The sequence below is a fragment of the Lissotriton helveticus genome, chromosome 8 (assembly GCF_964261635.1).
Source record: "Lissotriton helveticus chromosome 8, aLisHel1.1, whole genome shotgun sequence".
NCBI lineage: Eukaryota > Metazoa > Chordata > Amphibia > Caudata > Salamandridae > Lissotriton > Lissotriton helveticus.
In genome coordinates this window covers 45,058,893-45,081,041 of record NC_136069.1, presented here as the reverse complement: position 1 = coordinate 45,081,041, position 22,149 = coordinate 45,058,893, and the positions used below count along the sequence as shown (strand labels likewise).

Sequence of the window (22,149 nt, the reverse complement as noted above, 5' to 3'; positions counted from 1 at the left end):
CATGACTAATAATGCATCGTAGGACTAGTTGTATGTCAGGCTGTCCAAGAGTAATTATGTTGATACATTGGACAATGGACAGCTCAGTCATGTATACACTGAAATATTTCAGCCGTTTTACTGTCACAGACAAACGCACACTCAGTTTATTGATAACTCCAATAGCAGGTGCATTACAGTAATGAAAACAAATTCTAAATCTAAATAACAAACCTTCATTCATTGGATTGGTCCTGGTAAATTTTATTTTCTTGATACAGCCAAAAAGTGCTTCCAAAAAATTGAGTGTCTTCCTCTTCGTCCCACTCAGTTTGTTTATCGTCTCCATAATATTGGGAGTCAAGCAGTTAAGAGTCAAGACAGCAAGGTCCTGTTTTTCCTGTAACATATATTTGAGATTCATATTTCCAGCAGTCTTTCAGTGCATGCATATGTTCAATGACTGAAATTAATAAACATAACAGATCTAAAAGACACAATTTCATGTAAATCATTGGGGCTCAGATAGAAACTTGTGTACAATAAAGTAATAAATAAGAATTATAACATTCAAACCAAAGGTCGACTAGTGTATGGGAAACATGTTGCTGACTTCCAGAAGAAGTTACCTACCTTCAGTAACGCTCTTTCTGGGAACACAGATTCCTGACCTTTCAAATAATCCCCTGACGTCAGACTGGATCTGGAAACTTTTTTTCGGCAGTACCTCCACATGACGGTAGGTGGCACCGTGCTGCTCCATGCTGATGCTGTTCTGCTTTGGAAGTGACATGCATGACCTCTACATGCACCATTTCTGTACAAATCAATCACAAACAGGATGGAACAGGTTGAGGCTAGGGCCCAGACCATTCTGGATTTTTATTTTCTTTGATAACTGCAAAGACTTGTCCAAATCTGCCTCTATCCAGTTATCATAATGCAGTGCCTGCATCATACACAAGAGATCTTGGTGGATACTCCATGATTTCAGCTTAACCCCGACCAATCCTCTATCGGCTATGTGAAAGGCAATGCCAAAGTCGATAACACAGCAGCACACCCACTGGTTTACTTCCAAAGATGTTCTAATGACAAACCAGAGCAAAACAGTGACCCACAGTACAGTGGCCCCCTCCATCCTCCCTGCTCAACTGGAATAAGCTTATTAACTCAAACCCATTCTTCCAGGTGGTTATCCAGAATTTTGGAAAAACCTTTCTCCAAAATATCCAGGAGACTAATTAGTCTATGTGATGGATAGTTTCCATTGCCTTTTTTTAGATGGGCTTAACCAATAAACCTTTCCATGAGGAGAGAGATAAACCGCTGTTTTAATTATGCACCTGAACAAATATGCATGGGTTATAGACCACCAATTGTTATTTGTCTTAATTAGTACTGCATACATATTGTCTGGCCCTGCTGCCCTAATTAACTTAAGGGGTGAAATTATCAAAGTAATATCCTTAACTGAACTAATTAGGTTCAGGACACATAATGGGACCAAACTGGAAACTAACCTGTGAGGCTGGCGTGCCATCCAAACCATCCAGATATGCTACCCAGGTGTCCTCAGCAATCATGCAAGTGAGGCCCAGAGTGGCAATCACTAGAGTTGTTAACATTTTGCCAAAATAACCTTTTATCGCCTGACTAGATCACCTCTATCAAATCATTCCAATATTTATTTGAAAACAAGGTTTTTTTTTTCCAAGTAACTGCCTATACTGATTTATCAGATACTTCACTTTGCCTTTTGAGATGTCTGGCAAATGTCCAGGACAGGGACTCCATGAAAAACATACCAGAGGAACACGTTACTTACCTTCTGTAGTGCCCTTTTTCGTGGGTACTCTATCTAACTGAGATTCCTCAACTTTCTACTGCAGATTTCTCAACTTGTGAATATCCTGAGGCATCGAACTGGATTCGGGAAATTTTGTAGCAATTCCCTCACGTGCTGGTAGGTGGCGTCTTACCGTTCTGCGGTGGAATGGTTCGACCCCAGATATGGCGTCAGGGCCTCTATATATGAGCCACCTCCAAGCGCTGATGTTAGTTTTTTCCCTCTGGGTGGTTTGATCTACGTGTCCACTCACAAGAGCGGAGATGGTCCAAAGTGATTTGTGGTACTTCTGGCCTGTACTGGGGGTAATGTGTCATTATTAGGGCTGTTGGATTACCGAAGTGAATTGAGGGCGAGCCCATTTTTGTTTTTTTGGAAGATAGGCTCCAGGAGGTTGTGCCCTCGGATGGCATGTCCAAGCTCAACACGCTAGAATGCGCACATAAACTCTCCAACTGTCCGCCAAAACCCGGGGCTCCCCCCCACCTGGTGGCGGGCCGCTTACTTCATTTCCACGAGACGGATTTATTACTCCAGCAGGCGTGCAGCAACAGCACCTTCACTGTGGAGAATGCTAGAGTTTTTATCTATCCAGACTTTAACCTTCAGGTCCAGACTCAGAGGGCCTCCTTTGCAGCTGTGAAGAGGAAGCTTTGAGAGCTGGGATTACCATATTCTTGGCTATTCCCAGCTCGCCTAAGTATTCAAGCAGGGGAGAAATCCCACTTTTTCACAGACCCCAAATGGCGTGGGACTGGCTCGAGCTCTATGACAAGGGCACTACACGATAGCAATCTCAAGACCAGCATTGCACCTCTGTAGCTTCTTTCTGCAATTCTCTTGCTTCTTTCTGCTCCCCTTTTCCCTTTTTCTGCAGCTCTCTTGCCTCTTTCTGCACCCCTGTTGCCTCTTTCTGCAACACTTTTGCCTCTTTCTGCACCTCTCTTGCCTCTTTCTGCTCTTCTATTGCCTCTTTCTATACATCTGCTGGTTCTTTCTGAACTTCTCTTGCCTCTCTGATGCACCCCTCTAGCCTCTTTCTGCATATCTCTTGCTTCTTTGTGCTCCCCTCTTGCATCTTTCTGCACCCCTCGTCCCTCTTTCTGCACCTCCCTTGCCTCCTTCTGCACCTCTCTATCCTCTTTCAATAGTTCTCTTGCCTCTTTCTGCACCTCTGTTGCTTCTTTCTGCACTTCTCTTGCCTCTTTCAGCATCCCTCTTGCTTCTGTCTGCACCAATGTTGGTTCTTTCTGCAGTTGACTTGCCTCTTTCTGCCGTTCTCTTGCCTTTTTCAGTGCATCTCTTGCCTCTTTCTACACCTCTCCTACCTCTATCTACACCTCCCTTTTCCCTTTCTGTAGTTCTATTGCCTCTTTCTGCAGCTCTGTTGCTTCTTTCTGCACCCCCTAGCCTTTTTTTGTACCCCATTCACTCTTTCTGCACAACTCTTCCATCTTTCTGCACTTCTCTTCCCTCTTTATGCACACCTCTTGACTCTTGCTGCAACTCTCTTGTCTGTTTAATCACTTCTTTTTCTTCTTTCTGCACCTCTGTTGCTTCTTTCTTTCTGCACTGCTCTTGCCTCATTCAGCACCCCTCTTGCCTCTGACTGCACCAATATAAGTTCTTTCTACAGTTGTCTTGCCTCTTTCTGCAGTTCTCTTGCCTTTTTCTGTGCATCTCTTGCCTCCTTCTACACTTCTCCTGCCTCTTTCTGCACCTCTCTTGCCTCTTTCTCAACTTCTCTTCCCTCTTTCTGCCCCCTTTGCCTCTTTCTGCACCTCACTTACCTCTTTCTGCACCCATTTTGCTTCTTTCTTCACTCCTCTTGCTACTTTCTGCAAACCTGTTGTCTCTTTCTGCACCCCTCGTCCCTCTTTCTGCACCCCTCATCCCTCACCCCTCTTTCTGAACCTCTCTTACCTCTTTCTTGACTTCTCTTGCCTTTTGCTACACTTCTGTTGTTTCTTTATGCAACTCTCTTGTCTGTTGTATCACTTCTGTAGCTTCTTTCTGTATCTCTGTTACTTCTTTCAGCACTTCTCTTGCCTCTTTATGTACTTCTTTTGCCTGTTTCTGCAACTCTCTTGTCTCTTTCATCACTTCTCTTGCTTCCTTCTACACGTCTGTTACTTCTTTCTGCTTCCCTCATGCCTTTTTCTACACCTCGCTTGCCTCTTTCTGCACCTTTGTTGGTTCTTTCTGCAATTCACTTGCCTCTTTCTCCACCCCTCTTCCCTCTTTCTGCACCTCTCTTGCCTGCTTCTGTACCTCTCTTGCCTTTCTTGCCTCTTTCTGCACCTTTGTTGGTTCTTTCTGTACTTCTCTTGCCTCTTTCTCTACCCCTCTTGCCGCTTTTTGCAACCCCACTTCCCTCTTTCTGTACCTTTCTTGCCTCTGTCTGCACCCCAGTTCACTCTTTCTGCAGTTCTCTTGCCTTTTCCTGTACCTCTGTTGCTTCTTTCTGTACTTCTCTTGCCTGGTTCTGCTCCTCTGCTGTTTTTTTCTGCACTCCTCTTCCTTCTTTTGGCGTCACTCTTGCAAATGTCTGCACCCCTCTGCCTCTTTCTTTCTTGTTGTTCATTCTTGTTTATTTCGAAACCCATTTTGCTTCTTTCTTTACTTCTCTTGCTACTTTCTGCAAACCAGTTGCATTTCTGTACCAATCTTCCCGCTTTCTGAACCCTCTTCACTCTTTCTGCACTTCTGTTGTCTGTTTCTGCACCTTAGGTGCATTTTTCAGCACTTCGCTTGCTTCTTTCTGCACCCCTCTTGCCTCTTTCAGCACCCATATTCCCTATTTCTGCACCTCTCTTACCTCAGTCTGCACCCCTGTTCCATCTTTCTATACATTGTTTGCCTGTTTGTGTAACTACCTTGCCACTTTCTGCAGTTCCCACCCCTACTTCTGCACCTCTGTTGCTTCTTTGTGCATTTCTCTTGCCTCTTTCTGCACCACTCTTGCCTTTTTCTAAACCCATTTAGCTTCTCCCTTTACTTACCTTGCTACTTTCTGCGAACCTGTTGCCTCTTTCTGTACCCTCTTCCCTCTTTCTGAACCCCCTTCCCTCTTTCTGTAGTTCTCTAGCCTTTTTCTGCAACTCTGTTGTCTGTTTCTGTACCTCTGGTGCTTTTTTCAGCACTTCTCTTACCTCTTTCTACACACCTCTTGCCTCTTTCTGCAGTTCTGTTGCTTTTTTCTCTACTTCTCTTGCTTCTTTTTGCACCTCATGCTTCTTTTTGCACCCCTTTTGCCTATTTCTGTACCCCCTTCCCTCTTTCTGCACCTCTCTTGCCTCTTTCTGTGCCCTGGTTCCCTCTTTCTGTACCTCTTTTGCCACTTTCTGCACCTCTCTTGCCTCTTTCTGCACTTCTCTTGCCTCTTTCTGTATCCCTCTTCTCTATTTCTGCACCTCTCTTGCTTCTTTCTTCTCCCCTCGTGCATCTTTCTGCACCCCTATTCCCTCTTTCTGCACCTCCCTTGCCTCCTTCTGCACCACCCTATCCTCTTTCTGTAGTTCTTATGCCTCTTTCTGCACAACTTCTCTTGCCTCACCCCTCTTGTCTCTGTCTGCACCAATGTTGGTTCTTTCTGCATCCCTCTTGCCTCTTTCTGCACATCTCTTGCTTCCTTCTGCACTTTTCTTGCTTCTTTCTGTACATCTCTTGTTTCTTTCTGCAACCCTCTTGCCTCTTTCTGCACCCCTCTTCCTGCTCCTCTCTTGCCTTTTTCTCCACCCCTGTTCCCTTTCTGTGTCTCTTTTGCCTCATTCTGTACCTCTTTTGTCTCTTTCTACACTTCTATTGCCTCTTCCTGTACCTCTGATGGTCTTTCTGCATCCCTCTTGCCCCTTTCTACACCCCTCTTGCTTCTTTCTGCACCCCTTGACCCCTCTCTTGCCTCCTTCTGCACCACTCTAGCCTCTTTCCATAGTTCTCTTGCCTCTTTCTGTACATGTTGCTTCTTTCTGTACTTCTCTTGCTTCTTTCAGCACCCCTCTTACCTCTGTCTACACCAATGATGGTTCTTCCTGCAGTTTCCTTGCCTCTTTCTGCAGTTCTCTTGCATTTTTCTGCACTTCTGTTGTCTCTTTCTGTACCTCTGTTGCTTTTTTCAGCACTTCTCTTGCTTCTATCTGCACCCCTCTTGCCTCATTCTACACTTCTGATGCTTCTTTCTGCACTGCTCTTACTTCTTTCTGCACCCCTGTTGCTTCTTTCTGTACCCCCTCGTGCCTCTTTCTCACCCCCTTCCCTGTTTCTGCACCTCTCTTGCCTCTTTCACCCCTCTTGTCTCTGTCTGCAGCAATGTTGGTTCTTTCTACAGTTCCCTTGCCTCTTTCTGCTGTTTTTTTTTGCCTTTTTCTGTGCATCTCTTACCTTTTTCAGCACTTCTCTTGCCTCTTTCTGCACTTCTCTTGCTTCTTTTCTGCACTTCTCTTTATTCTTTCTGCACTTCTACTGCCGCTTCCTACACTTCTATTGCCTCTTTCTGCACCTCTGTTGGTTATTTTGTACCCCTCTTGCCTCTTTCTGTACCTTTGTTGCTTCTTTCTGCACTTCTCTTGCGTCTTTCTGCAAATCTGCTTCTTTTTGCACCACTCTTCCCTCTTTTTGCACCTCTCTTGCCTCCTTCTGTACATCTCTTGCCTCTTTCTACAATTCTCTTGCCTTTTTCTGCACCTCTGTTGCTTCTTTCTGGACTCCTCTTGCCTCTATCAGCATCTTTCTTGCCTCTGTCCGCACCTCTGTTGGTTCTTTCTGCAGTTCTTATGGCTATTTCTGCACCCCTCTTCCTTTTTCAGCACTTCTTATGCCTTTCTGCACCCCGCTTGCCTCATTCTGCACTTCTGTTAAATCTTTCCTTCATTTGAGATGTCATCATGGATGTCACTGACCATGTCATGAGTGATGTAATATGTGATGTCATCAGCAGTTATAGTTAGCTATAAAGGCTGAATTTCTCTGGTGTGGTACAAGTGAAATTGTCAGCCTAACTTTAACATCCCTGAAACCTGTGGTTTTGTCAATGAATTTCCAAGGTTTTTTAAATGCTAAACCCTAACTATAACGTCCCTGAAACCAGTGTTTTTTTCAGTGATATATATATATATATATATTCACTGAAAAAACCATAGGTTATAGACCATATATAGTTAGGAATTAGCATTTAAAAAACCTTATTTTACTCACACAAAACCATTGAAATTCCATATATAGTTAGTTGCACTAACTATATATTGCGCACCCGCAATCCACTGCTAATCATGTCACATATTACATCATTCATGACATGGTCAGTGACATCACTGATGACATCACTGATGACATCTCAAATGACATCACTGATGACATCACTGATGACATCATCCAGTGACTGTGTGTTTCTGTAAAGTTTAAATATGTTTTAGATATTGAAGAATGAGTAGATGTATAACTGTCTGGACGAAGGATTTAGTAGGTGCATGACTGAATGTATGAGTGAGTGATTAAATGTGTCTCACTGAGTGCATGGGTTAGTGACTAAACTGTCTTAATTTGTGCATCATTATGTCTGTTGTTCTGTAAACTACTGCATGTGTTGATCAGTAGCTATATGATTAACTATATGGGTTATTGATTGATTGTCCAAGTATTTGTATGGGAGACTGAGTGTGTGTGTGGCTGGCTGGGAGGTGTGTGACTCTGTGCAGATCAATGTGTACTTGTATCAATGATTGTATAAGAAAGTAAGTATGTGTTACTATATGTTTGAAAATGTAAGGTGCTCTATGTTTAACTGTATAGACAAGAAAATGGAAGTGTGATTGATTCTTTACAGGACTGACTAGGTGTGTGAGTAACTCCATGGATGAGTGGCAGAGTGTGAGTGTCTGTATAGGTGTATGAGTGCATATGATAGTGTTGTAAAGATGAGTGATTGTATGTATGAATGATTGTATGGGTGAATGAGTGAATGTGTGTGTAGACGTAGGAATCAGTGAGTACGTATGTAGTAACTAGTATTGGTGTGTCAATGGTTTCAAAAATTATACTCTGTATTTAACACTGGGTGAAACAGAGGTTATATTAAAATGTGAGGAGATGCATTGTATTGTCACATGAATGATATCATCAGTGATGTGGTCATTGATGTCAAATGAGATGTCATCAGTGATGTCATCAGTGATGTCATTTGAGATGTCATCAGTGATGTCATCAGTGATGTCACTGACCATGTCATGAATGATGTAATATGTGACATGATCAGCAGTGGATTGCGGGTGCGCAATATATAGTTAGTGCAACTAACTATATATGGAATTTCAATGGTTTTGTGTGAGTAAAATAAGGTTTTTTAAATGCTAATTCCTAACTATATATGGTCTATAACCTATGGTTTTTTCAGTGAATTTTCAAGGTTTTGTAAATGCTAATTCCTAACTATATATGGTCTATAACCTATGGTTTTTTAAGTGAATTTCAATGGTTTTTTAATAGCAAATATCATAAGCTGTCGAATGTCAAGTACGTGGTAAGTGAAAACATTTTCGTGTTTATGCACACTGATCTGCTTTGAATGGTGCCCCCCCCCCCTCATTTCTATTAGGAGTACTCTCTCTTTGCAGATAGTGAAAGGTAGTTAACGCAGGCCTTTGCCCCCGTTGTAATCCGTCGTGCCTGCTTCTCTCTCCATTTGATTGATTGTTATCCAAGTATTTACTGTTTTAGAATTAGTTCTCTTTGGTTCATTCTCTATTTACAAACAAACACAGAGTCGCAATACTCTGTTTAGTCTTTGCAGATAACGAAAAATCGTGTAAAAAAAAAGAAAAGGAATCGAGCAAAATCAGTAGGCCACTAATGGGATCTCTTTTTGACCTCGCTAAAATAGAAACATTAGGAACAACCCCTCATGACAAATACAAAACTAGTGAGATGAACTGAACTCCACACAATGATGGCTGCAAAACAGCTCGGCTCCGCCACCCACCCCGCCCAAAATAACGATAAAGAGCGGCTGCCATGATTGGTTGCGGAATGGCCACAACGGAGCTACGAAATGGTGCTGCTCTCATGCTAACCCCAGCTTCGGTCTGAAACATCCAGAAACACTGTAGACTACCAATTCGATCAGTTCCGGTAGCGCCCCAATGTAACCCGGTAGAGAAGAACTAGCCCTCCCCTCTTTGACTGATGGTTCTTGTTGCCTGTCCCTTCTGTTGTCATTTAACAGAACTATTTAGCCTGCTGAAAGGGGTTGTGTTTCGACCGCTGGTTGGTGGAGACATTTTGACTATATTCTGGACCTGCGTTGTCGCGTAATGCGTCATATGACGCGCCGCGTTAGCGCATCCGGAAGTCATCCGGGGCGCGCAGCGCGTAACGTAAGCATAACAAGTCATGTGACTTGTTAATAAAACTTTTCATTGGTTCATTTTACTTTTCTTATTCTAATGATGAAAGCCTTGGTCATATCACCTAAAAATTACGCTTTTAATTACTTCCGAACATTATTTTCTCTTAAATATATGTTATAATGTTCCAGCCTAATGTACTTTCCCGGAAATTTTACAACTGTCCTGCAAGTAAAATATATTCTTTTTTCGAGAAAAAGAGCGTTTCTTCGTCCCATGACGGAGCCGTTGAGCAAAAGAGGGTCGACCTGCTGTCTTAGTCGCCGATACGCCTGAATATGAGATTCTTATCGATCACTTTATGTTGCAGGAATAGAAAACACAACAGCCCTTGACCATTTATCTTTACTGCGTTCCTTTGTATTATACCTTTTACCCTTCATGTAATTGGTCTGCTTTATTTCACTTGCCTTTTACTGATTCTAAAACAGTGACTATTATTAAAAACTTTACCAATGTATACACTACTACCATGTTTTCTTTTAAAAACCTTTATTGTGAAAATTTCATTATACAAATACGAGCCTATAACCACGTGGGCCTGCCACGGAGCAAACTGTAATCGTATATGATGAATAGACATTTACACTGTAGAGGAACGTAACGGGCGGGCCATTAGGTTGCAAAAACTAAGGTGTCTAACAGCTACGGAATCGGTGGACGTACATTTTATAATTAAAATACGACAGGGCCAGTTACAATAAAATTATCTAGATATACATTTGCGGGCAAGTACCATGGGTGACGTTAATTCGAATTTTCAACAGTACAGTAATCAATAACACATCAGAACTTAATATCAATAGGGATGTCGAAATATTCAATCAATTCTCGTCCCCGCCTGCCATGTGCTTCAAAACTGCATACGTATCTCGTGATATCAAGGTTGTGCAACCAGTACACAACAAGGAGTTACGAGTCCCATTTATTCCGGCGCCATTTTGGGCGAGGACGGGCAGGTCCAGGATATAGTCAAAATGTCTCTACCAACCATCGACTATGATGATGTTCATATGCTGTATTTATTAGAGTAACACTCATCTGCCCACATGAAATTAATTTACCACAATCTAAACATGTCATTTTAATCTTTCCAAAGTTCTTCTAAATATTTGGGACCGTTTCCCTTGCCTCTGAAGCTCTCAGTGCCACTTCTTTAATGAATGTACTAGCAGGTCAGGGGTTCTCCTCCAAATCTCTCTTTTATGCAGCACTATAATTAATTGGTGCCACTTCTCCATATGACGATGCATGGTATAGTTACCACAACTATATATTTTTTCGGTTCCTCTGGAGAGTTCATCGTGGCAGATGAAGCGTGTAACATACCGGGCATTTACCTTTTTTTGCATGTACAGGAAAGGAAAAAAAAATCGAGCGTTCGAGTTCTTAGGTGTCCCAGGGCCATTTTAGTGGACCAGGCCCAAATCCATAGAACAGCTATCTCACAGGCTAATGGGGCGACCCACGCCGAGTTTCAGCATTGTAGGATGACCACACAAGTACAGCAACTTGCTAGACATCACCTCGGTGCCATCCGGATCTCGGCGCCCCACTGCAGATGAAGTGCCTCTCAACTATGAAACCACCACGGTGACATCCGGATCTTGGCGCGTTGTGCTGCCTTCGGCCTATTCGCACATCGGTCCGCTACTGACGCCATCTCACAGGCTAATGGGGTGACCAACGCCGAGTTTCAGCATTGTAGGATGACCACACCAACTTGCTAGACATCACCTCGGTGCCATCCGAATCTTGGCATCTCAACGCCTAGTGGTATCTTCCATACAGAAAATATTGTTACGCTGCCTTTGGCCCCATTCGCACATCAGTCCGCAACTTAGACATCACCTCGATGCCATCCGGATCTTGGCATCTCAGCGCCTTGTGGTGTCAGTCAGAAAATATTGTTGCGCTGCCTTTGGCCCCATTCGCACATCAGTCCGCTACTGACACCATCTCACAGGCCAATAGGGCGCCCCACGCCGACTTTTACCATTGTACGATGGCCACACCAGTGGCACAACTTGCTAGACATCACCTCGGTGCCATCCGAATCTTGGCATCTCAACGCCTAGTGGTATCTTCCATACAGAAAATTTTGTTACGCTACCTTTGGCCCCATTCGCACATCGGTCCGCAACTTAGACATCACCTCGGTGCCATCCGGATCTTGGCATCTCAGCGCCTTGTGGTGTATTCTCTTCAGAAAATTTTGTTGAGCTGCCTTTGGCCCCATTCGCACATCGGTCCGCAACTTACACATCACCTCGGTGCCATCCGGATCTTGGCATCTCAGCGCCTTGTGGTGTCTTCTACTCCGAAAATATAGTAGAAAATATTGTTGCGCTGCCTTTGGCCCCATTCACACATCAGTCCGCTACTGACACCATCTCACAGGCCAACAGGGCGCCCCACGCCGACTTTTACCATTGTACGATGGCCACACCAGTGCCACAACTTGCTAGACACCACCTCGGTGCCATCCGGATCTTGGCATCTCAGCGCCTTGTGGTGTCTTCTACTCCGGAAATATAGTAGAAAATATTGTTGCGCTGCCTTCGGCCCCATTCACACATCGGTCCGCTACTGACGCCATCTCACAGGCCAACGGGGCGCCCCACGCCGACTTTCAGCATTGTAGGATGGCCACACCAGTGCGGCAACTTACTAGACACCACCTCGGTGCCATCCGGATCTTGGCGCGTTGTGCTGCCTTCGGCCTATTCGCACATCGGTCCGCTACTGACGCAAACTCACAGGCCAACGGGGCGCCCCACGCCGACTTTCAGCATTGTTGGATGGCCACACCAGTGCGGCAACTTACTAGACACCACCTCGGTGCCATCCGGATCTTGGCGCGTTGTGCTGCCTTCGGCCTATTCGCACATCGGTCCGCTACTGACGCAAACTCACAGGCCAACGGGGCGCCCCACGCCGACTTTCAGCATTGTAGGATGGCCACACCAGTGCTGCAACTTGCTGGACACCACCTCGGTGCCATCCGGATCTTGGCGCGTTGTGTTGCCTTCGGCCTATTCGCACATCGGTCCGCTACTGACGCCGCCTCACGTGCCAACGTATTTTCTCCGCATTTTATACCCTATGCCGCATAACAGGTCATGTGACTTGTTTATAAAACTTTTCATTGGTTCATTTTACTTTTGGTTTCCTAATGATGGAAGGCATGATCATGTGACCTAAAAACAACACTTTTCATAGGAGGAAAACTTTTTTTTTTTCCCAAACGATGAAAGCCCCACCTTGTTTCTGGATGTTTCAGACTGAAACTGGCGTCAGCATGAGAGCACCACCATCTCGTAGCTCCGTCGTGGTCATTCCGCGAGCAATCATGGCAGCCGCTCCCCACCAGAAGCCTGCAGGAGTCGGAGCCCCCAAAACTTTTGATGAATTCTCAAGGCGGAGGGGACGCTTTCGAGAATGGGGTCCAAGACCTAGCAGACAAGCGTCCGATTTCCAAGGTGTCCCAGGGCCATTTCAGTGGACCAGGCCCAAAAAGGAAACAGCCTGCCGCCATTTTGAGAGTCCTGTGACAGCCGCCTATCGCTGCACCGCAAGAGTGGGCGCAACTCAGCTGAATTGCGGCTTTTGACACAGTGGACCAAAAACGGACGGAATGGCAACTGAAACGGTAAAGGGGCGCCCCACTACAACAGATGACACTCCACCTGGAGAGGCCCGTTCACGCCGCCTCCCCCGGGGCGCTCCACGCCGTTATTCGGAGCAGCATTGTAGGATACCAAAACCAGTGCGGCAACTTACTGGACATCACCTTGGTGCCATCGTTCTGCTGCCTTGGAACTATTCGCGCAACAGTTTGCTACTGATGACCCACCCCCCGCGACGCCCCATGCCGTTATTTGCTGGGTGGCAACTTACTAGACATCACTTTCGTGTCATCTAGATTTCGGCGCGTTCTGCTGCCTTGGAACTATTCGCACAACAGTTTGCTACTGATGACCCACCCCCCGCGACGCCCCACGCTGGAAATCTGGACGTTGTGCTGCGTTGGGACTATTCGCACAGCCGACCGCTACTTCGTTGTTTTTCCCTAAAAATGTTTATATGTTATTACTATTTTTGTTTTCTTGTATATATTTATAAATTATTAAAGTTTTATAATCTTACTACTTTGTCGGAGTGCTATATATTTTTAATGTGACACATAATTGTAAAAACTTTGATGTACAAACAGTCATCCCTGGAATCTTCCGCTTCAGGCTCGGTCCCCTCCCCAATCACAATACAGGATGGTTTTCAGATAATAGCAACGCTTCTGCTGTGACGGATCTCATCGAGTGTGGGCCTTGATCTACTATAACTCCTTTGAAGAGGGGTGATTCTTTACAGCTGTGGCCATAAACTACATCTGCAGGGCTAGCTGATAGCCTAGGACCGGCCTGGACAATCGGACACAGAGGAAAAGGAGTGTCAGAGGGTGCGGTAGTGAATAGGGCGAAAGGGAGGTGTCGGGCGGGCACAGGGTGTGATTCTCAGGGAACAGCAGCGCAGATGGGGGAGGTTTATTACCCATGCATAAGACAGAGAGCGGGGGTGACCACTGCCTGGGCGAGATGCTTGCGAGGGTGGGGAGCCATGCTAAGGATCGACAGCGTGCACAGAGTGGGTCTGGTCAAGGCATCTAAAATGGCTGCCGTGCACGACAAAAGTGTGGCATTTGAAAAAAGACAAGATGGCGCAGACAATGTTTTTCAACACTTCCTGATTTCCTTCGAATCGAACGTTAACAGACGTTGGGGCATATTACCAAAGTTAAGCGATATTTATCCCTAACGATGCTTAGCAAAGATTTTTTTACCGTCAGAAATTATCGCAGATAAACCTTGCTATTATCAAGGTTTATCGGAAATACGATAAAAAACGACCGCAATTCATTAATATCGCTGAAAACTCAGCGATATTCATGCATTACCGAGCTAATGCTCTTAGCCATGTTATCCACCTCCCATTGGATAACATGGCTAAGAACTGCTCAGGGCAGGTGGTAGCTTTTGGAGATATTCGCCCTTATCTCGAATATTTCCAAAAGTTGATAATAGGAGATAGCGATGTTAGCGACTGTTTCCAGTCGCTAACATCTTGGCATGCCCACTTTGCATGTCATTAGTGATAAATATCACTCACATGCAAAGTGGGGCCCAAGATGGTCGCTATCTTCTACTAGCCGTCGCTAACTGGTGTTAGCAACAGCTAGGTAATACACATATAATTTTATCTCCGCGAAGCGGAGCGCTGTTACAGATATATATCTTGTTTCTGAACGTTAATTTCTCAAAATGCACTGAAGCACATATATTGAGACCTAGCAAAGGCACATCGGGCTACCAGTCCCTACAATTTTGCCAAGTTTCGTGCAAATCCATTCAGCTGTTCGATCCTACCGAGAGACAAGATGGCGGCCGCTACGGACTGTTTGGAATGTTTACAGACACCGGAGAGCCAATCAGCTTCGCTTCGCAAAGCTCCGTAACGCGAAAAGTACGCGAAGCGGTGCGCTGTTACAGATATATACCTTTTTTTGAACGTTAATTTCTCAAAATCCACTGGAGCACATATATTGAGATCTAGCAAAGGCACATCGGGCTACCAGTCCCTACAATTTTGCCAAGTTTCGTGCAAATCCATTCAGCTGTTCGATTATTATTATGTTTATTTTTTTTTGCCCCGCGGGGCCCTTTTAAAACCTCCACATCAAACCTAGGGGGTGAGCGACAATGTACTATGCCCCCTTATGGTCATTTGCCCCTTCGCTTTGGCCTCCTCTTGTCTCTCGATCCTACCGAGAGACAAGATGGCGGCCGCTACGGACTGTTTGGAATGTTGACAGACGCCGGAGAACCAATCAGCTTCGCTTCACAAAGCTCCGTTGCGCGAAAAGTACGCGTAGCGGAGCGCTGCCCAGTCCGCTGCTACAGATATATATCTTTTTTTGAACATTAATTTCTCAAAATCCACTGAAGCACATATATTGAGACCTACAAAAGGCACATCGGGCTACCAGTCCCTACAATTTTGCCAAGTTTCGTGCAAATCCATTCAGCCGTTCGGGCTAAAAGTGAGGCCAACCGCCCTATGGAAATTAACATGGGAAAAACGCGTTTTGGGACCCCCCTTTTTTCTCGGCCCCCCCTTGACGAACCCCCACAAAATTTTCAGGGGCTGCTCAGAAACAAAATGTGCCATTTTCCTGAAAATTTCAGCCAATTCCGTCCACAAACGCCAAAGTTATTAGACATAGAATTTTCAAAAAACCCATAGAGAAAAAATCCTAACTATATATACCTACTGGCGACCGCCAGTAGGTAATATATATATATATATATATATATATATATATATATCTCCATCAAACAGGTAAGCCCCAATGGAGTGAAGCCGCAGAAAGATGAGTGGCTCAATTCGTTTTATTAACAACTTGCAAGCAGGCAACCCTCAAGGCACAGGCATCTAAGTTCTTGCACCAGCCGCGTTTGGGAGTTTTGGAATCCCTTCATCAGTGGCGTTGTGAAAAGGAATGAAAGCACAAGTTCTTGCGCACAAGTTTATGTTTCCAATGCCTGCCCCAGTGGGCGTGGCCGTCCCGCGGCCTTCTGGGCATTGTAGTGCGGTAGAAAGTGTTCCTCAGTGGGTCAGCTTCATTGCTTAAAAAATAGATAACACAGGGGCATATTATCAAGGGGGTTTATCTCCGCATTTTTGGCTTTAAAAGCCAAGAAAGCGGAGATAAAATGATCTCCCTATTACCTAGCTGTCGCTAACACCAGTTAGCGACAGCTAGTAGGAGATAGCGACCATCTTGGGCCCCACTTTGCATGTCAGTGATATTTATCACTAATGACATGCAAAGTGGGCGTGCCAAGATGTTCTAACATCGCTATCTCCTATTACCAACTTTTGGAGATATTCGCGCTAAGCGCGAATATCTCCAAAAGCTAACACCTGCCCTGAGTAGTTCTTAGCCATGTTATCCAATGGGAGGTGGATAACATGGCTATGAGCATTAGCTCGGTAATGCATGAATATCGCTGACTTTTCAGCGATATTCATGCATTGCGGCCGTTTTTATCGCATTTGCGATAAACCTTGGTAATACCAAGGTTTATCTGCGATAAAAATCGCCGCAGCTCAGCGGTAAAATTTTGTCTCTAACCAAGCAATAGCGATAATTATCGCTATTGCTTGGTAATATGCCCCACAGTCTCTTGCACCAGTGGGTAGATGCTTAGTCCTGGTGGAAGCCTGCCCCGCTTTACAGTTGCCAATGCGAGCGTCCGGCTGGCACCACCCTGTAATGGCGTCAACCAGCGTTTCTCTCGTCAATTCCAGCACCACCTTGGAGCCGTTCCGGAACCGCCGACCAGCGGTGGGACTCACTCCTCGGTTGGGCAAACAGCCGCTTTACATTCATCAAACAGGTAAGCCCCAATGGAGTGAAGCCGCAGAAAGATGAGTGGCTAAATTCGTTTTATTAACAACTTGCAAGCAGGCAACCCTCAAGGCACAGGCATCTAAGTTCTTGCACCAGACGCGTTTCTGGAGTTTTGGAATCCCTTAATCAGTGGCGTTGTGAAAAGGAATGAAAGCACGAGTCTTGCACACAAGTTTGTATATCCAATGCCTGCCCCAGTGGGCGTGGCCGTCCTGCGGCCTTCTGGGCATTGTAGTGCCCAGAAGGCCGTGGGACTTCTGGGCACTTCTGGCCTAGAAAGTGCTCCTCAGTGGGTCGGCTTCATTTCTTAAAAAATAGATAACACCGTCTCTTGCCCCAGTGGGTAGGTGCTTAGTCCTGGTGGAAGCCTGCCCCGCTTTACAGTTGCCAAGTGAGCATCCGGCTGGCACCACCCTGTAATGACGTCAATCAGTATTTCTCCCGTCAATTCCACCACCACCTTGGAGCCGGTCCGGACCCGCCGACCAGCGGTGGGCCTCACTCCTCGGCTGGGCAAACAGCCGCTTTACATCCATCAAAAAGGTAAGCCCCAATGAAGTGAAGCCACAGAAAGATGAGTGGCTAAATTCGTTTTATTAACAACTTGCAAGCAGGCAACCCTCAAGGCACAGGCATCTAAGTTCTTGCACCAGACGCATTTCAGGAGTTTTGGAATCCCTTCATCAGTGGTGTTGTGAAAAGGAATGAAACCATGAGTTCTTGCACACAAGTTTGTATTTCCAATGCCTGCCCCAGTGGACGTGGCCGTCCCGTGGCCTTCTGGGCATTGTAGTGCGACAGAAAGTGTTCCTCAGTGGGTCCGCTTCATTTCTTAAAAAATAGATAACACAGTCTCTTGCCCCAGTGGGTAGGTGCTTAGTCCTGGTGGAAGCCTGCCCCGCTTTACAGTTGCCAAGTGAGCATCCGGCTGGCACCACCCTGTAATGACGTCAATCAGTATTTCTCCCGTCAATTCCACCACCACCTTGGAGCCGGTCCGGACCCGCCGACCAGCGGTGGGCCTCACTCCTCGGCTGGGCAAACAGCTGCTTTACATCCATCAAACAGGTAAGCCCCAATGGAGTGAAGCCACAGAAAGATGAGTGGCTAAATTCGTTTTATTAACAACTTGCAAGCAGGCAACCCTCAAGGCACAGGCATCTAAGTTCTTGCACCAGATGCGTTTCTGGAGTTTTGGAATCCCTTCATCAGTGGTGTTGTGAAAAGGAATGAAACCATGAGTTCTTGCACACAAGTTTGTATTTCCAATGCCTGCCCCAGTGGACGTGGCCGTCCCGTGGCCTTCTGGGCATTGTAGTGCGACAGAAAGTGTTCCTCAGTGGGTCGGCTTCATTTCTTAAAAATAGATAACACAGTCTCTTGCCCCAGTGGGTAGATGCTTAGTCCTGGTGGAAGCCAGCGCCGCATTACAGTTGCCAATGCAAGCGTCCGGCTGGCACCACCCTGCAATGGCGTCAACCAGCCTTTCTCCCATCAATTCCAGCACCATCTTGGAGCCGGTCCGGACCCGCCGACCAGCGGCGGGCGTCACTCCTCGGCTGGGCAAACAGCCGCTTTACATCCATCAAACAGGTAAGCCCCAATGGAGTGAAGCCGCAGAAAGACGAGTGGCTCAATTTGTTTTATTAACAACTACAATGCCCAGAAGGCCGTGGGACGGCGCGGATTCTTGATTTGAACACTGCAAAGCATGTCGGGCCCGTTAAGCCCGTTACATCTGTGATCGAGAGCGCGGTTGTCCTGATACCTGGTTTCCAGGGTGTGCAGCTTGAGAGGGTTGTCCCACAGAATCGAAGGCTTTGATCTAGCGGTAAGAAAAGCATTGCGTATTGACACGCATGTAGTGATCTCACACCAACATCTGCAGTGATGTAATCTCACACCAATATCTACAGGGATAGAGAACTCACACCTATATCAGCAGTGATAGTGATCTCAAGCCTATATCTGCAGTGATAGTGATCTCACATCTATATCTGCATTGATGGTGATCTCACACCTATATCCGCAGCGACAGTGATCTCACACCTATATCTGCAGTGATAGTGATCTCAAGCCTATATCTGCAGTGATAGTGATCTCACACCTATATCTGCATTGATGGTGATCTCACACTTATATCCGCAGTGAAAGTGATCTCACACCTATATCTGCAGTGATAGTGATCTCAAGCCTATATCTGCAGTGATAGTGATCTCAAGCCTATATCTGCAGTGATAGTGATCTCACACCTATATCTGCATTGATGGTGATCTCACACCTATATCCGCAGTGAGAGTGATCTCACACCTATATCTGCAGTGATAGTGATCTCATACATATATTTGCAGTGATACTGATCTCACATCCATATCTGCAGTGATGGTAATCTCACACCAATATCTACAGGGATAGAGATCTCACACCTATAGGTGCAGTGATAGTGATCTCACACCTATATCTGCAGTGATGGTGATCTCACACCTATATCTGCAGTGACGGTGATCTCACACCTATATCTGCAGTAATACTGATCTCACACCTATATCTGCAGTGATAATGATCTCAAACCTATATTTGCAGTGAAAGTGATCTCACACCAATATCTGCGGTGACAGTGATCTCACACCTATATCTAGAGTGACAGTGATCTCACACCTATATCTGCAGTGATGTGATCTCACACCTATATTTGCAGTACTAGTGATCTCACACCTATATCTGCAGTGATAGTGATCGCATACCAATATCTGCAGTGATGGTGCTCTCACACCTATATCAGCAGTGATAGTAATCTCATACCTATATCTCAGTTATAGTGATCTCACACTGCAGTGATAGTGATCTCATACATATATTTGCAGTGATACTGATCTCACATCAATATCTGCATTGATGGTAACCTCACACCTATATCTACGACGATAGTGATCTCACATTTATATCTGCAGTGATAGTGATCTCACACCAATATCTTCAGTGAAAGTGATCTCACACCTATATCTGCAGTGATAGTGATCTCACATCTATATCTGCAGTGAAAGTGATCTCACACCAAAATCTACAGTGGTGGCGATCTCACACCTATATCTGTAGTGATACTGATCTCACGCCTATATCTGCAGTAATAGTGTCTTCACACCTATATCTGCAGTGATGGTATATCACATATGTCTGCAGTGATAGTGATCTCACACCAATATCTGCAGTGATAGTGATCTCATCCCAATATCTGCAGTGATCTCACACCAATATCTGCAGTGATGGTGATCTCACACCAATATCTGCAGTGCTGGTGATCTCACACCAGTATCTGCAGTGATGGTGATCTCACACCAATATCTACAGTGATAGAGATCTCAGACCTATATCTGCAGTGATAGTGATCTCACACCTATATCTGCAGTGATGGTGATCTCACACCTATATCTGCAGGGATAGTGATCTCACACCAATATCTGCATTGATAGCGATCTCACACCAATATCTGCAGTGATCTCACACCAATATCTGCAGTGATGGTGATCTCACACCTATATCTGCAGTGATGGTGATCTCACACCAATATATGCAGTGATAGTGATCTCACACCTATGTCTGCAGGGATAGTGATCTCACACCAATATCTGTAGTGATAGTGAGCTCATACCTATATTTGTAGTGATAGTGATCTCACATCAGTATCTGCAGTGATGGTAATCTCACACCAATATCTGCAGGGATAGGGATCTCACACCTATAGGTGCAGTGATAGTGATCTCACACCTATATCTGCAGTGATGGTGATCTCACACCAATATATGCAGTGATAGTGATCTCACACCTATGTCTGCAGGGATAGTGATCTCACACCAATATCTGTAGTGATAGTGAGCTCATACCTATATTTGTAGTGATAGTGATCTCACATCAGTATCTGCAGTGATGGTAATCTCACACCAATATCTGCAGGGATAGGGATCTCACACCTATAGGTGCAGTGATAGTGATCTCACACCTATATCTGCAGTGATGGTGATCTCACATCTATATCTGCAGTGATAGTGCTCTCACGCCAATATCTGCAGTGCTGGTGATCTCACAGATATATCTGCAGTGATAGTCATCTCACACCTATATCTGCAGTCATGGTGAACTCACACCTATATCTGCAGTGACAGTTATCTCACACCAATATCTGCAGTGACAGTGATCTCACACCAATATCTGCAGTGATCTCACAACAATATCTACAGTGATAGAGATCTCACACCTATATCTGCAGTGATAGTGATCGCAAACCAATATCTGCAGTGATGGTGATCTCACGCCTATATCTGCAGTAATGGTGACCTCACAACTATATCTGCAGTGATAGTGATCTCACACCTATATCTACAGTGATCTCACACCTATATGTGCGTGAGGCTGTGTGGTTGTGTTTTTCTATTGCTGCTACTCTTGTAACGCTACTATTTTGCTGCCAATGCTCCTGACTTTGTTTTTATTTTAAATCCACTGAATTTTAACATTGAACTTTTATTTTAATTCGGCACCACTGGTCATGTTGTTACCTTTTGGTTAAATTGTGCTCTACTTACCTGTTGTCCTCTCTGTTCCACTGCGGGGTTTTGGTCCCGATTGCGTGGAGGGAGACAACTTCCGGTCCAGTGGAGGTTGACGCTCTCGTCGCCTCCCCATCCTTTAAAACCGGATGCAGTATTGAGTGCGCAGAGGACGCGCGTGAGGCTGTGTGGTTGTGTTTTTCTATTGCTACTACTTTTGTAACGCTGCTATTTTGCTGCCAATGCTTCTGTCTTTGTTTTTATATTAAATCCACTGAATTTTAACATTGAACTTTTATTTTAATTCAGCACCACTGGTCATGTTGTTACCTTTTGCTTAAATTGTGCTCTTCTTACCTGTTGTCCTCCCCGTTCCACCGCGAGTTTTTGGTCCAGATTGCGTAGAGGGAGACAACTTCCAGTCCAGTGGAGGTTGACGCTCTCGTCGCCTCCCCATCCTTTAAAACCGGATGCAGTATGGAGCGCGCAGCAGACACGTGCCGGCGGCGCGCCAAAGGCAAGCCCTTCTGCGTCGGTTCGCGCCTGTACGTCGCCTCTCGCCAGGACCCCTGGTCGGAAGCAGCCTGGACTACACTCATATGGTAGGGAAGAACTTTTGGCTATTAACTCAGGGATTACTACATGTAGGGCACCTCCACTTAACCTAGGGGTAAAACCGTGGGGTTGTCCGGTCTGTAGCTATGTCATCCCCGCTCCTGTACCCCTACCATGTGTACCGGGTAGTCAACCCCAGTTTCGGTTGGAAATATTCCAACTTAATGTGAGGTCGTTGGCTAAACACTATTTGGAAATATTTGACCATGTCACAGAGGAAGCTCCGGATTTGTTATTTATGTGCGAGACGTGGCTAAGGGACGACATGGTAGCGGAACCTAATTTAGCATTACC

General features: G+C 45.4%; 1 protein-coding gene across 1 annotated transcript in view; it reads right to left on the bottom strand.

The window, feature by feature from the left end:
* The window catches only part of LOC144771452 (uncharacterized), a 129,941-nt gene extending 129,607 nt beyond the window's left edge, over nt 1-334 (bottom strand). Inside the window, exon 1 of the mRNA XM_078655888.1 lies at nt 214-334. Coding sequence (XP_078512014.1) covers nt 214-328 — 115 coding nt within the window. The 5' untranslated portion in view covers nt 329-334. The remainder of the gene's footprint in view (nt 1-213) is intronic.
* Between the last annotated feature and the right edge of the window lie 21,815 nt (nt 335-22,149).